The sequence below is a fragment of the Nerophis ophidion genome, linkage group LG08, assembly GCF_033978795.1.
Source record: "Nerophis ophidion isolate RoL-2023_Sa linkage group LG08, RoL_Noph_v1.0, whole genome shotgun sequence".
In the NCBI taxonomy this organism is placed as follows: Eukaryota; Metazoa; Chordata; class Actinopteri; order Syngnathiformes; family Syngnathidae; genus Nerophis; species Nerophis ophidion.
In genome coordinates, this window is record NC_084618.1 from 4,564,803 (window position 1) to 4,580,451 (window position 15,649).

At 42.7% G+C, this 15,649-nt stretch overlaps 1 protein-coding gene across 1 annotated transcript; it reads left to right on the forward strand.

The window, feature by feature from the left end:
* Nucleotides 1–11,399: 11,399 nt before the first annotated feature.
* LOC133557140 (phosphatidylinositol-glycan biosynthesis class F protein-like) lies at nt 11,400–15,607 on the forward strand. The gene is made up of 5 exons (XM_061907384.1): nt 11,400–11,763; nt 13,322–13,413; nt 13,520–13,636; nt 13,705–13,813; nt 15,566–15,607. Exons 1-5 carry the CDS (start codon nt 11,536–11,538, stop codon nt 15,605–15,607), a joined length of 588 nt encoding a protein of 195 aa, XP_061763368.1. The 5' UTR covers nt 11,400–11,535.
* Nucleotides 15,608–15,649: the final 42 nt, after the last annotated feature.

The following is a 15,649-nucleotide window of genomic DNA, read 5'->3' on the forward strand; positions in this document are numbered from 1 at the left end:
TACACTTTCAATTAAGAGCATCAACCCCACGCGCCCCCCCAAAAACCCTCCCTCCCCCATGATTGTGTGTGCCGCCGGTCCACTAACATTATCATTAATTACTATTTTTTTATGTAATTGTTTTATTTTATTTCACTTTCTTTTTTATCCACAATTTTTTTTTCTTTAATGTATCTTATTTTATTTTATTTATAAAATAAAAAAATGACTTTATATTCACCAGACCAGGTTAATTAAATTAGACTTGTCTAAAAGGTTTTTAAAACCAGGTCCAGTCCAGGTAATTAGATTAGATTAGATTAGATAGTACTTTATTCATTCCGTCAGGAGAGTTCCTTCAGGAAAATTACAATTTTCAGCACAATCCCATTCAAGATCAGACAAACATTACAGGGAGACAGAACAGGATCGCTGACGGGTCTGCTGGCTTCCAGCGCCCCTTACAAAAAAAGATGAAATACAGGTAAACAAGGGGGGGGATAGAAGATTAAAATGAAATAAAAAAATCGGTCTTAGCCTGGGCCTTGGAGAGGGGGTGCAGACTGAGGCCAAGGGAAAAAAAAAATGTCCAAGTCGGGCTCAGCAACAGATCCCCTCATCCATGTATAACAACAATAATTAGGGAAACAACAGATTGCATACAATTTATAAACAAAATTACATTTTCATAAAAAGCATTTGTGTATAGTCCATATTATGTCCAAGTCAGACTCTACACACACCTTCATTTTGTACACTCAAAAATAGTGAACACAACAAAAGATAGCACATACAGTGGGGCAAAAAAGTATTTAGTCAGCCAGCGATTGTGCAAGTTCTCCCACTTAAAATGATGACAGAGGTCTGTAATTTTCATCATAGGTACACTTCAACTGTGAGAGACAGAATGTGAAAAAATAACCCAGGAATTCACATTGTAGAAATTTTAAAGAATTTATTTGTAAATTATGGTGGAAAATAAGTATTTGGTCAACCATTCAAAGCTCTCCCTGATGGAAGGAGGTTTTGGCTCAAAATCTCACGATACATGGCCCCATTCATTCTTTCCTTAACACGGATCAATCGTCCTGTCCCCTTAGCAGAAAAACTGCCGCAAAGCATGATGTTTCCACCCCCATGCTTCACAGTAGGTTTGGTGTTCTTGGGATGTAACTCAGTATTCTTCTTCCTCCAAACACGACAAGTTGAGTTTGTACCAAAATGTTCTATTTTGGTTTCATCTGACCACATGACATTCTCCCAATCCTCTGCTGTATCATCCATGTATCCATTTTGGTATAAACTCAACTGGTCGTGTTTGGAGGAAGAAGAATACTGAGTTGCATCCCAAGAACACCACACCTACTGTGAAGCATGGGGGTGGAAACATCATGCTTTGGAGCTGTTTTTCTGCTAAGTGGACAGGACGATTGATCCGTGTTAAGGAAAGAATGAATGGGGCCATGTATCGTGAGATTTTGAGCCAAAACCTTTGAATGGTTGACCAAATACTTATTTTCCACCATCATTTACAAATAAATTCTTAGAAATTCCTACAATGTGAATTCCTGGATTTTTTTTTCACATTCTGTCTCTCACAGTTGAAGTGTACCTATGATGAACATTACAGACCTCTGTCATCATTTTAAGTGGGAGAACTTGCACAATCGCTGGCTGACTAAATACTTTTTTGCCCCACTGTATGTTGCTGTTGTTGCATATCCATAAACATTATTACTGTTATGTATTCGAATAACGAAGTAGAGCACACGTTTAGTAACTTTTATATGTGACTGGGAGTAGCAGTAGCATACACTCTAGAGAGGGATCATCAACACTCCATGTACAGCACTTGGTGAGCATGCTCAGTAGACTCCACAACTCAACTACGGCAAGTCACTAAGGACACACAGCACTGAATCAGCATGCACATTAATACACCACATCGCCTCCCTCCATAGATCAAAGGCAATGCAAAATCAGTACACACTTTCAATACGGCAACATTCAATTTTATTAGAACGTATCAAAACACGAATTGGTATGTCAGACTTAGCCCTGTCTTGGTTTAACTCTTATCTTACTGATAGGATGCAGTGTGTCTCCCATAACAATGTGACCTCGGACTACGTTAAGGTAACGTGTGGAGTTCCCCAGGGTTCGGTCCTTGGCCCTGCACTCTTCAGCATCTACATGCTTCCGCTAGGTGACATCATACGCAAATACGGTGTTAGCTTTCACTGTTATGCTGATGACACCCAACTCTACATGCCCCCAAAGCTGACCAACACGCCGGATTGTAGTCAGCTGGAGGCGTGTCTTAATGAAGTTAACAATGGATGTCCGCTAACTTTTTGCAACTTAATGCCAAAAAAACGGAAATGCTGATTATCGGTCCTGCTAGACACCGAACTCTATTTAATAATACAACTTTAACATTTGACAACCAAACAATTAAACAAGGCGACACGGTAAAGAATGTGGGTATTATCTTCGACCCAACTCTCTCCTTTGAGGCACACATTAAAAGCGTTACTAAAACGGCCTTCTTTCATTTCCGCAATATCGCTAAAATTCGCTCCATTCTGTCCACTAAAGACGCTGAGATCATTATCCATGCGTTTGTTACGTCTCGCCTCGACTACTGTAACGTATTATTTTCGGGTCTCCCCATGTCTAGCATTAAAAGATTACAGTTGGTACAAAATGCGGCTGCTAGACTTTTGACAAGAACAAGAAAGTTTGATCACATTACGCCTGTACTGTATATACCTTTACATACATATATACATACATATATACCTGTACTGTATATACCTTTATATACATATATACATACATATATACCTGTACTGTATATACCTTTATATACATATATACATACATATATACCTGTACTGTATATACCTTTATATACATATATACATACATATATACCTGTGCTGGCTCACCTGCACTGGCTTCCTGTGCACTTAAGATGTGACTTTAAGGTTTTACTACTTACGTATAAAATACTACACGGTCTAGCTCCATCCTATCTTGCCGATTGTATTGTACCATATGTCCCGGCAAGAAATCTGCGTTCAAAGGACTCCGGCTTATTAGTGATTCCTAGAGCCCAAAAAAAGTCTGCGGGCTATAGAGCTTTTTCATTTCGGGCTCCAGTACTCTGGAATGCCCTCCCGGTAACAGTTCGAGATGCCACCTCAGTAGAAGCATTTAAGTCTCACCTTAAAACTCATTTGTATACTCTAGCCTTTAAATAGACTCCCTTTTTAGACCAGTTGATCTGCCGTTTCTTTTCTTTTTCTTCTATGTCCCACTCTCCTTTGTGGAGGGAGTCCGGTCCGAACCGGTGGCCATGTACTGCTCGCCTGTGTATCGGCTGGGGACATCTCTGCGCTGCTGATCAGCCTCCGCTTGGGATAGTTTCCTGCTGGCTCCGCTGTGAACGGGACTCTCGCTGCTGTGTTGGATCCGCTTTGGACTGGACTCTCGCGACTGTGTTGGATCCATTATGGATTGAACTTTCACAGTATCATGTTCTCATATGTTCTCATAGTCATCAGTATCATCAGTATCACAGTATCATGTTCTCATAGTCATCATTGTCACCGACGTCCCACTGGGTGTGAGTTTTCCTTGCCCTTATGTGGGCCTACCGAGGATGTCGTAGTGGTTTGTGCAGCCCTTTGAGACACTAGTGATTTAGGGCTATATAAGTAAACATTGATTGATTGATTGAATTCTCCAATGCTGTAATAAACAAACACAAAAATGTCACAGATGTTATACCATTCAAACTCAAATTCAACCCTCTTTAATAACAAATGAAAAACTCCCTTATGAAAAGAATCAGTCCCTGTAACGCTGAGGTCGCCTGATAGTACGCTCTGAGCGTCTCAAAGTCACTGTCTCTAAGTCAGGCGGCACCGGCGGGTCCAACTCAAAAGCTGGGTGGTTCAGGTTCTGCGGAGTCCGTTCCACGGAGGTCACTCGCCTGCTCAGCTGATTCAGTTTCACCTCCAGGCTCTGAATCTGGAGTGTCAGGAAGGTGGCAGGGTCTCAGCTGATCTCAGTGACGCCGGTAGACTTTGTCTGTTGTCTTGCCTTGCGCTCGGTATGACACTGGACCAGACTGTTGTGTCACTACCACTGGAATCCATTTGGGTTTCTCTCCTGCAGTGTTGCGCAGATACACAGAGTCATTTACATCAAAGTGTCTCTCTGCTTTTTGCAGATGATGTGGTCCTGATGGCTTCATCTGACCGGGATCTTCAGCTCTCACTGGATCGGTTCGCAGCCGAGTGTGAAGCGACCGGAATGAGAATCAGCACCTCCAAGTCCGAGTCCATGGTTCTCGCCCGGAAAAGGGTGGAGTGCCATCTCCGGGTTGGGGAGGAGACCCTGTCCCAAGTGGAGGAGTTCAAGTACCTAGGAGTCTTGTTCACGAGTGAGGGAAGAGTGGATCGTGAGATCGACAGGCGGATCGGTGCGGCGTCTTCAGTAATGCGGACGTTGTACCGATCCGTTGTGGTGAAGAAGGAGCTGAGCCGGAAGGCAAAGCTCTCAATTTACCGGTCGATCTACGTTCCCATCCTCACCTATGGTCATGAGCTTTGGGTCATGACCGAAAGGATAAGATCACGGGTACAAGCGGCCCAAATGAGTTTCCTCCGCCGTGTGGCGGGTCTCTCCCTTAGAGATAGGGTGAGAAGCTCTGCCATCCGGGAGGAACTCAAAGTAAAGCCGCTGCTCCTCCACATGGAGAGGAGCCAGATGAGGTGGTTCGGGCATCTGGTCAGGATGCCACCCGAACGCCTCCCTAGGGAGGTGTTTAGGGCACGTCCAGTCGGCAAGACCCAGGACACGTTGGGAAGACTATGTCTCCCGGCTGGCCTGGGAACGCCTCGGGATCCCCCGGGAAGAGCTAGACGAAGTGGCTGGGGAGAGGGAAGTCTGGGCTTCCCTGCTTAGGCTGTTGCCCCCGCGACCCGACCTCGGATAAGCGGAAGATGATGGATGGATGGATGGATGGATGTCTCTCGGCAGCCTGACTGTCATGTTTCTCCTTCTGCTGATACTGTCTCTATTTTTGACTCGTTCGGTGATGCTTGGTTTCAGGAAGTCCAAACATGTTCGCACATGTCTTTTCAGGAACGAGTCCGCTGGTGACTCTCCAGTCGTGCTGTGGGGAGTAGTGTGATCTTGTGTGAGATCTTGTCCTCAACACTCAGGTTCTCTCCAAGAAGCTTTTTCATGCCTGCTTTGAAAATAGCAACATATTTTTCAGCCAGTCCATTTATAGCTGGATGTCCCGGCAAGAAATCTGCGTTCAAAGGACTCCGGCTTATTAGTGATTCCCAAAGCCCAAAAAAAGTCTGCGGGCTATAGAGCGTTTTCCGTTCGGGCTCCAGTACTCTGGAATGCCCTCCCGGTAAAAGTTCGAGATGCCACCTCAGTAGAAGCATTTAAGTCTCACCTTAAAACTCATCTGTATACTCTAGCCTTTATATAGACCTCCTTTTTAGACCAGTTGATCTGCCGCTTCTTTTCTTTTTTCTCCTATGTCCCCCCCTCCGTTGTGGAGGGGGTCCGGTCCGATGACCATGGATGAAGTACTGGCTGTCCAGAGTCGAGACCCAGGATGGACCGCTCGTCGGGACCTAGGATGGACCGCTTGCCTGTGTATCAGTTGGGGACATCTCTACGGTGCTGATCCGCCTCCGCTTGGGATGGTTTCCTGTGGACGTGACTCTTGCTGCTGTCTTGGATCCGCTTTGAACTGAACTCTCGCGGCTGTGTTGGAGCCACTGGAGACATTGGCCGAGAGTGGAGTCGGCTGTTTTGGTTGCTTTGTTGGGTCTGCTTCTGTCTCTGGCCATGCTCCCTCCACCCCAGCGGACGATGGCGTGGAACACCGCAGAGGCCACCACAGTGTATATGTTTATTTTACTTTTTATTCATAGCTGTATGTAGAAGTGTCTGGTTGTATCTGCTGCTTTAATGTCTTTAATGTCCTCTGTGTTCTTTGATGTTTGATGTTTCCCTCTTATATACATGTAAGAAGGATGTGTACTATGGCTATGAGTTGTTTTTTTTTTTTTTCCCTTGGCCTCAGTCTGCACCCCCACTCTAGGGCCCAGGCTAAGACCTATTTTTATTTTTATTTTTTTATTTTAATCTTCTATTCTTTTCTCCCTTCATTTCGGGCTCCAGTACTCTGGAATGCCCTCCCGGTAACAGTTCGAGATGCCACCTCAGTAGAAGCATTTAAGTCTCACCTTAAAACTCATTTGTATACTCTAGCCTTTAAATAGACTCCCTTTTTAGACCAGTTGATCTGCCGTTTCTTTTCTTTTTCTCCTATGTCCCACTCTCCCTTGTGGAGGGGGTCCGGTCCGATCCGGTGGCCATGTACTGCTCGCTGGGGACATCTCTGCGCTGCTGATCCGCCCCCGCTTGGGATGGTTTCCTGCTGGCTCCGCTGTGAACGGGACTCTCGCTGCTGTGTTGGATCCGCTTTGGACTGGACTCTCGCGACTGTGTTGGATCCATTATGGATTGATCTTTCACAGTATCATGTTAGACCCGCTCGACATCCATTGCTTTCCTCCTCTCCAAGGTTCTCATAGTCATCATTGTCACCGACGTCCCACTGGGTGTGAGTTTTCCTTGCCCTTATGTGGGCCTACCGAGGATGTCGTAGTGGTTTGTGCAGCCCTTTGAGACACTAGTGATTTAGGGCTATATAAGTAAACATTGATTGATTGATTGATACCTGAAGCGTTCGGCAATAACCAACGGCTTTGGCTCATAATAGTCTTTCAGAGTGTCCACAATCTGGTCAAATGTTTTGTCCTTGGGCAAATCAGGCTGAACCAAATTGCGCAGAAGTCCATATGTCACTGCCCCCACTGAACAACGGGACCCTCTTTTCACCGTCGACATCATGGGCTTCAAACAGCAACTCCATGCGCTCAATGTCGAGTGGCCAGGATTCAATCTCAGGCTTAAACTCGTCCGGTCGCTGAGAAAAGTATGCCATCTTCACTTCCAAAAAAAAACCGCAAGGAACACTCAAAAACTGATTAAACTCGTCGCCAATATGTTATGTATTCGAATAACGAGGTAGAGTACACGTTTAGTAACTTTTATATATGACTGGGAGTAGCAGTAGCATACAGGTGCTGTTCATTATATTAGAATATCATGAAAAAGTTGATTTATTTCAGTAATTATATTCAGAACGTGAAACTTACATATTATATCAATTCATTACACACATAGTGATATATTTGAAATGTTTATTTCTTTAAATTTTGATGATTAGTACTGACAATTACTGAAAATCCCAAATTCTGTATCTCAGAAAATTAGAATATTAGTTACGACTAGTACCAAAAAAGATTTTTTAGAAATGTGGGCCAACTGAAAAGTATGAACATGGAAAGTTTCAGCATGTACGGCAATCAATACTTAGTTGCAGCTCCTTTTGCCTGAATTGCTGCAGCAATACGGCGTGGTATAAAGTCGACCAGTCTGTTGCAACCTCAGGTTGCTTTAATAGTGGCCTTCAGCTCTTCAGCATTGTTGGGTCTGGCATCTGGCATCTTCCGCGTCACAATACCTCATAGCTTTTCTATGGGGTTAAGGTCAGGTGAGTTTGCAGGCCAATCAAGAACAGGGATACCATGGTCCTTAAACCAGGTACTGGTAGATTTGGCACTGTGTGCAGGTGCCAAGTCATGTTGGGAAATGAAATCTTCACCTCCATAAAATTGGTCAGCATAAAGTGTTGTAAAACTTCCAGGTAGACTGCTGCATTGACCCTAGACCTCAGGAAACACAGTGGACCAACACCAGCAGATGACATGGCACCCCAGACCATTGCCGATTGTGGAAATTTGACACTGGACTTCAGGCAACGTGGATTCTGTGCCTCTCCTGTCTTCCTACAGACTCTGGGACCTTGATTTCAAAAGGAGATACAAAATGTACTTTCATCTGAAAACATAACTTTGGACCACTCAGCAGCAGTCCAGTCCTTTTTGTCTTGAGCCCAGGCGAGACGCTTTTGACGTTGTGTCTTATTCAAGAGTGGCTTCACACAAGGAATGCGACAGCTGAAGCACATATCTTGCATACGTCGGTGCGTGGTGGTTCTTGAAGCACTGACTCCAGCTGCAGTCCACTCTTTGTGGATCTCCCCCACATTTTTGAATCGGTTTTGTTTGACAATCCTCTTGCTTGTACAGTTTTTTCTACCACAGCTTTGTCTTCCCTTGGCCTCTCTATTAATGTGCTTGGACACAGAGCTCTGGGAACATCCAGCCTCTTTGGCAATGACCTTTTGTGTCTTGCCCGCCTTCTTTAAAGTATCAATGGTCATCTTTTGGACAGTTGTCAAGTCAGCACTCTTCCCCATGATTGTGTGTCACACAGAATCAAAACGAGAGACCATTTAAAGGCTTTTCCAGGTGTTTTGAGTTAGTTAGCTAATTAGAGTGTGGCACCAGGTGTCTTCAATATCTGACCTTTTCAACATATTCTAATTTTCTGAGATGTTGAATTTAGGGTTTTCATTGGTTGTCAGCTATAATTATCTCCTTTTTGGTAAAAAAACACTTGAAATGTATCAGTCTGTTTGGAATGAATGTATACATTCTACATGTTTGACTTTCTAAATGGAATTAATGAAATAAATCAACTTTTTCATGATATTCTAATAATATGACCAGCACCTGTACACTCTAGAGAGGGATCATCAACACTCTTTCACGCCAAATTTCTTCTCCCCACAAAAACCTTCCCCCCATTTACTTCCGGGGTCATGATTAATCCTGACGTTTTGTTGACGCTATATTATAAAAATATAACGCTATATTATAAAAATATAACGCTATATTATAAAAATACAGACGTTTTGTTAACGCTATATTGTAAAAAAAAATTTAAAAACAATTTACAAACACAAGCTATGGGATGACATAAGACAGGGGTGTCAAACTCAAATACAGAGTGGGCCAAAATTGAACAAATGACCTTTTAATAGGGACGCAAATGAGTTTTGCATTGAATATTGAGCAAGCAAGGCTTATATAACTTTATAGTGACATGCAAAATCCAGTTCCAAATAATAATAATTAAAAAAAATATCAATGGCATATCAAATACAATTTTAATAAAAATGTAATGCCTCTTTTCTGTTTGCAACGTTCTGAGGTAAACATCAAAATATTTTTTTTTCCACAGGCTAATAATAAATTTTAAAATAAAAAAAATATAATAAATGAATCAAACACTGATTCTTGGAGAATGTGCATGGATAAAAAGTTAATTACTGCTCAGTTTGCTACACTAATTTGCTATAACACATAACTTAATAGTGCAAAATCAACTTTTAAAAAGCAAACAAAAAATCATCAATGGTATATTAAATACAATTTGTTCTCCCGAAATGTGTTTGTCATTCGTGTTCGGTGTGGGTGCACAGTGTGGCGCATATTTGTAACAGTGTTAAAGTTGTTTTTATACGGCCACCCTCAGTGTGACCTGTATGGCTGTTGACCGAGTATGCTTTGCATTCACTTGTGTGTGTGTACAAGCCGTGGATATTAATGTGACTGGGTTCGGCACGCTGTTTGTACGGAGGAAAAGCAGACGTGACGACAGGTTGTAGGGAACGCTAAAAGGAGTGTCTTAAAGGCACGGCCCCAATAATGTTGTCCGGGTGGAATTTGGTAGAAATTCGGGAGAATGGTTGATTTTCGGGAGGGGCACTGAACTTTGGGAGTCTCCCGGGAAAATTGGGAGGGTTGGCAAGTATGAGTATTAGCGGTGAACGCGGTGTTACAGCGGCACCGTCGCTGTATGATATCGGCGGGCCAGCTCTAATGTTAAATTGATATTGCCTCAAGGGCCAAATGAAATTACACGGCGGGCCAAGTTTGGCCCGCGGGCCAGAGTTTGACACCCATGACATAAGAGGAAACGTGACCCCCGGAAGTAAATGCGTCATCCCATAGCTTGTGTTTGTAAAGTGTTTTTTAATTTTATTTTTTTTTAAATATAGCGTTAAGAAAACGTCTGTATTTTTATAATATAGCGTTATATTTTTATAATATAACGTTAACAAAACGTCTGTATTAATCATGACCCCGGAAGTAAAGGGGGGGGAAGGTTTTTGTAGGGGGGAAGAAATTTGGCGTGACAGCACTTGGTGAGCATGACTTACTGTTTGTAATTGTTGAATAAACCTTAAAAAAACACAACTTGTCAGGTACAACACTTTACATTACTAGCCTATAGAAATCAACCATTTATAAATAGTTAAATGTTGTTACCCACATACGAAAAACGAGCAGCACTCTTCGAAACAGTATGTGGGCATACTTTTATTTTGAAGTGTCTTGTTTGGTCCGTCGACGGATGTAAGGAAGCTACTTCCGGGTATGGCCAACGAAGTATTTGTCATTTGTTGGTATTTTACTTGGTAAAATGTTTGATCCACATGCTGTGCATGTTATTGTTTTTACGTTTGTAACCTGCTTTATTTATTACGGTTTTCACGGTGAATTTGAAGGGAAAGTAAGCTTTCAAATAAATCGGTTCAAGAAAAAAAAAAAAAAAAGCACTTGGTGAGCATGCTCAGTAGACTCCACAACTCATCTACGGCAAGTCAGTAAGGACAAACAGCACTGAATCAGCATGCACAATAGATTAGATTAGATTAGATAGTACTTTATTTATTCCGTCAGGAGAGTTCCTTCAGGAAAATTACAATTTTCAGCACAATCCCATTCAAGATCAGACAAACATTACAGGGAGACAGAACAGGATCGCTGACGGGTCTGCCGGCTTCCAGCGCCCCTTACAAAAAAGATGACATACTTTGATTGATTGATTGATACTTTTATTAGTAGATTGCACAGTACAGTACATATTCCGTACAATTGACCACTAAATGGTAACACCCGAATAAGTTTTTCAATTTGTTTAAGTCGGGGTCCACGTTAATCAATTCATGGTAAACATGGGAGGCTGGGGGAAGAAAAGAATAGAAGATTAAAATAAAATTAAAAAAAATCGGTCCTAGCCTGGGCCCTGGAGTGGGGTGCAGACTGAGGCCAAGGGAAGAATAATAATACACCACAATTACATTTTCACAATATTTTTTTGGGCATCGTTATTGTTGTCAATCACGTATCTTTCTAAAGTAAAAAAAATACTGAATTAAATGTTTTAAAGAAAGTAATACTATTTTTGGCCCTAAAAATAAACATTTTTACTAAGTACTATAATTAAATTAAATTGTATGTAACTGTAATGCTATTTAGTAGTTTTATATCTATTTGTTGTTTGTTTTTGACATGGGACTTTGATTGTGAAATTTAAAAGGAAGTTAGCCCGACTCCATGTTTACGGAAGTCGAGGGGAAACCGTCAACGGACGCTTTTCTGCTCATTCCTTGTTTGTTTTTTTTCATTTGTAAAATCTTAAATTGACCTTTTTTTGTGTACTTTTCTATAGTTTTCGACGCTCACGCTGACCGCAATGTGGGACCACGAGATCCGAGCCATGGCGAGCACCCACGCCATCATCGCCGCGTCGGTGATCGTGGCGACCGTGGTGCCCGCTGCTCTCCGACCGGGCTTCTCGGTGTATGGAACCCACCTTCTGTGGCTCTACTCGGTGTCCGGGGCGGTCACCTCGGTCAGTGTCGCCATCTTCTGGCTGCTCGGCATCTCCCCGCCGACCAAGAAGCACACACTGGGATACAAGGTCAGGATCTAAGGCAGGGGTCGGGAACCTTTTTGGCTGAGAGAGCCATGAAAGCCAAATATTTTAAAATGTATTTCCGTCAGAGCTATATAATAGTTTTTAACTAAATGCCTGCATTTTTTTTAGTAAGACCAACATTTTTAGAGTATTGTAGGTCTCTTATTCTTTTTAATAACCTTGTTATTCTGAAGCTAACCAATAATAAATCCAATACTTCTTATCATGAATGCGACTTCTTGAACAAGTGCGGTAGAAAGTGGATATTTTGACACTGTGATTACCAGCGTAATTATGTAGGTAGGTAAGTATTGTTATTGCCCAAGTACAACACAACTTTGTTGATTGACTGATTGAGCTACTTTTCAATTGACCAACTCGAGGCGATCTACCTCATTTATATATCCATCCATCCATTTTCTACCGCTTATTATCTCTCGGGGTCGCGGGGGGCGCTGGCGCCTATCTCAGCTACAATCGGGCGGAAGGCGGGGTACACCCTGGACAAGTCGCCACCTCATCGCAGGGCCAACACAGATAGACAGACAACATTCACACTCACATTCACACACTAAGGACCATTTAGTGTTGCCAATCAACCTATCCCCAGGTGCATGTTTTTGGAGGTGGGAGGAAGCCGGAGTACCCGGAGGGAACCCACGCATTCACGGGGGAGAACATGTAAACTCCACACAGAAAGATCCCGAGCCTGGATTTGAACCCAGGACTGCAGGACCTTCGTAAGCCTGTCATTTATATATATCATTTATATTTATTTATTTATGAAAGAGACATTTTGTAAACAAGTTAAATGTGTTTAATGATAATACAAGCATGTGTAACACATATAGATGTCTTTCTTTCACAAAGACAAGAATATAAGTTGGTGAATTACCTGATTCTGATGACTTGCATTGATTGGAATCAGACAGTAATGATGATAACGCCCACATTTTCAAATGGAGGAGAAAAAAAGTGGTCCTTTCTGTACAATACCACATGAAAGTGGTTGGTTTTTGGCATCTCATTCATCCAGCTTCCATACACTTTACAAGAAAAACATTGGCGGCAAATTCCGTAGCTTGCTTGATTGACATTCACGGCACCCGAGGGTCTTGTGAGATGACGCTGGCTGCTGCCAGTTCATTATTATGAAAAAATGAAAGAGAGGAAGGCGAGAAACACTTTTTATTTCAACAGACTTTCGCGCCGTCCCTTCCGTCAAAACTCTAAAGGCCGACTGCACATTTCCTATCTTCACAATAAAAGCCCTGCTTCATGCTGCCTGCGCTAACTAAATACAGAGTCTCGGAAAACTGGCGTGCACAAGGGATCCCTCAGAAAGCTGGCGTGCACATCACTTGTGCACGCCAGCTTTCCGAGACTCTTATTTTGTTAGCGCAGGCAGCATGAAGCAGGGCTTTTATTGTGAATCCGGGAGGGTTGGCGATTAGGCGTCCTTTCCGATTTCAATTTCGTAAAAAGACACAAAAAGTGGGTTCACGCCAACATTGCCTTTTGTTTATTGTTGTTTTTAGCGCCGGTTCTGTTCTTTGTGCAGCTGTCAAGGTTGTTCCGTTCCTGTTTGTACTTCTTCCTGTCCTGCTTGTTCTTCCACGCAGTCGTGGTTCTCTACGGCGCCCCGCTGATCGAGTGAGTGTCCCACTTTGGGCAGAAATAGACACACTGCCTGCACTCCGAACTGTTTATTTCTCGACGTTTGTCACCGCATGAAGGCAAAGTTTGTCTGACTTCCCAGATCGGCGGTGGAAACTTTCTCTCTGGCCGTGCTGCTGTCCTCCCTCACCACCCTGAGGTGTCTCTGCGTCCTCGGCCCCAACGTCCAGGCCTGGATCAGAGTGTTCAGTCGCCACGGGTGAGCCCTCAAAAGCATCCCTTTTTGTGGGATTTGTAGGTTTAACCGGTCCCGTTTCGTGCCTCCAGGGCCATGTCCGTGTGGGACACCTGTCTCCAGATCACTGTGGCCCTTACGGTGGTGGGAGCTTGGGTGGGAGCCTTCCCGATTCCTCTGGACTGGGACAGGCCTTGGCAGGTTAGTCTGCAACTAGGGCTGGGTACCAAATTCGGTACTTTTTTAGGCACTGACCGAATTCCGTCGGTGCTACCGGGTATCGGTGCTACCTTAGTAACGGTTGCAGACTCGTCACATTTGGTCGCAAACTAAACAGCGGCTCACGTAAACAATCACTCAAACAGCACTCAAGGTGGACTCAGCCGAATTCCTTCTAAGGAATGTTGCCATATTTAACACCGACAAAGCAAGTATGCTTGGTAGAAAACGCTCAAACTTAAATAAGGCTCCACTCTTCCAAAATGCACTAGCTGGATGCTAATTTACATTGGATTTGCCATAGACAGGCTACTATTAGCATTAGCGATTTTACATGGCAATTTCCGAGTACCGGTATCGATTCCCGAGATGGTTCCCGAGGTTCAAATGTGACCAGTACCCATCCATAATGGTAACAGAGTATAAAATACTTATCTTTTTCCAGAAATGTCCATTTTCATCACAAATAAAAACTTGTTGAGGTAAGAGCTAGCACAGAAGAAGGAAAGAACGAAGCGTTTGCAGACAGAGGCATTTTTGGCGTATTGTAAAAGTTCGTAAACCTAAAAGTTTGTATGTAGAGGTGTTTACAAAGCACAGGAAATTCAGCAGAATATATAAAACAAAGACTTAAAGGTAGACACGAGATGGCAATAAAATCACATAACTTGATGCTAATTTACATTGGATTTGCCATAGACAGGCTACTATTAGCATTAGCGATTTTACATGGCAATTTCCGAGTACCGGTATCGATTCCCAGGTACCGGGAACTGGTACCTTATCGGTTCAAATGCGAACGGGACCCATCCCGAATGGTAACTGACTATAAAATACTCACCTTTTTCCAGAAAAGTCCATTCTCATCACAATGAAAAACTTTAATTTGGTGCAAAACCGGCTACCTCAATCTCGTCGATTTTACATGCAATTTTCGACACCTCCAAATTTGGTAGTGAATACTACAAGTACGGTGAAAATTACGATCAAACAGCTCATGTGTGTAATAAGTGCAATACTTATAGTATAGACACGTTGTAGGGTGCAACGTAACACATTCAGCTTTATGGAAGAAGCTGCTTCCTGCATGGCAAACGAGACTCAAATGGTGAAGAAAAGATGATATAATAAATGGACAGCACAGTTATCGTAATTCGGCTCCATTTAAAATGTCGCATTGAAAAATATGATTAGCATGTTTTAACACACACAAAAGTACCAGCATTAGGAACCGTTGAGTACCGGTATTGATTCCCATGTACCAGGAGTTGGTACCGTATTGGTTCAAATGCGAACGGGACCCATCCCGAATGGTAACTGAGTATGAAATACTCACCTTTTTCCAGAAAAGTCCATTCTCATCACAATGAAAAACTACCTCAATCTCGTCGATTTTACATGCCATTTGACACCTCCAAATTTGGTAGTGAATACTAAAAGTACTGTGAAAATTACAATCAACAGCTCATGTGTGTAATAAGTGCAATACTTATAGTATAGACACGTTGTAGGGTGCAACGTAACACATTCAGCCTTAGGAAAAAGCTGCTTCCTGCATCGCAAACCAGACTCAAATGGTGAAGAAAAGAAGATATAACAACTGGACAGCACAGTTATCGTAATTCGGCTCCATTTAAAATGTTGCATTGAAAAATATGATTAGCATGTTTTAACACACACAAAAGTACCAACATTAGGAACCGTTGAGTACCGGTATTGATTCCCATGTACCAGGAGTTGGTACCGTATTGGTTCAAATGTGAACATTACCAGTAGAGATGGGTAAAGGAGTATAAAATACTTTTCTTTGTACTGTTT

Bases quoted from the DNA above. Each gene is read 5' to 3' on its own strand.
- LOC133557140 (XM_061907384.1), top strand. From the start codon at position 11,536: ATGTGGGACCACGAGATCCGAGCCATGGCGAGCACCCACGCCATCATC. The intron at 13,414-13,519 runs GTGAGTGTCCCA...CTGACTTCCCAG, and splicing joins TACGGCGCCCCGCTGATCGA to ATCGGCGGTGGAAACTTTCT. The intron at 13,637-13,704 runs GTGAGCCCTCAA...TCGTGCCTCCAG, and splicing joins AGAGTGTTCAGTCGCCACGG to GGCCATGTCCGTGTGGGACA.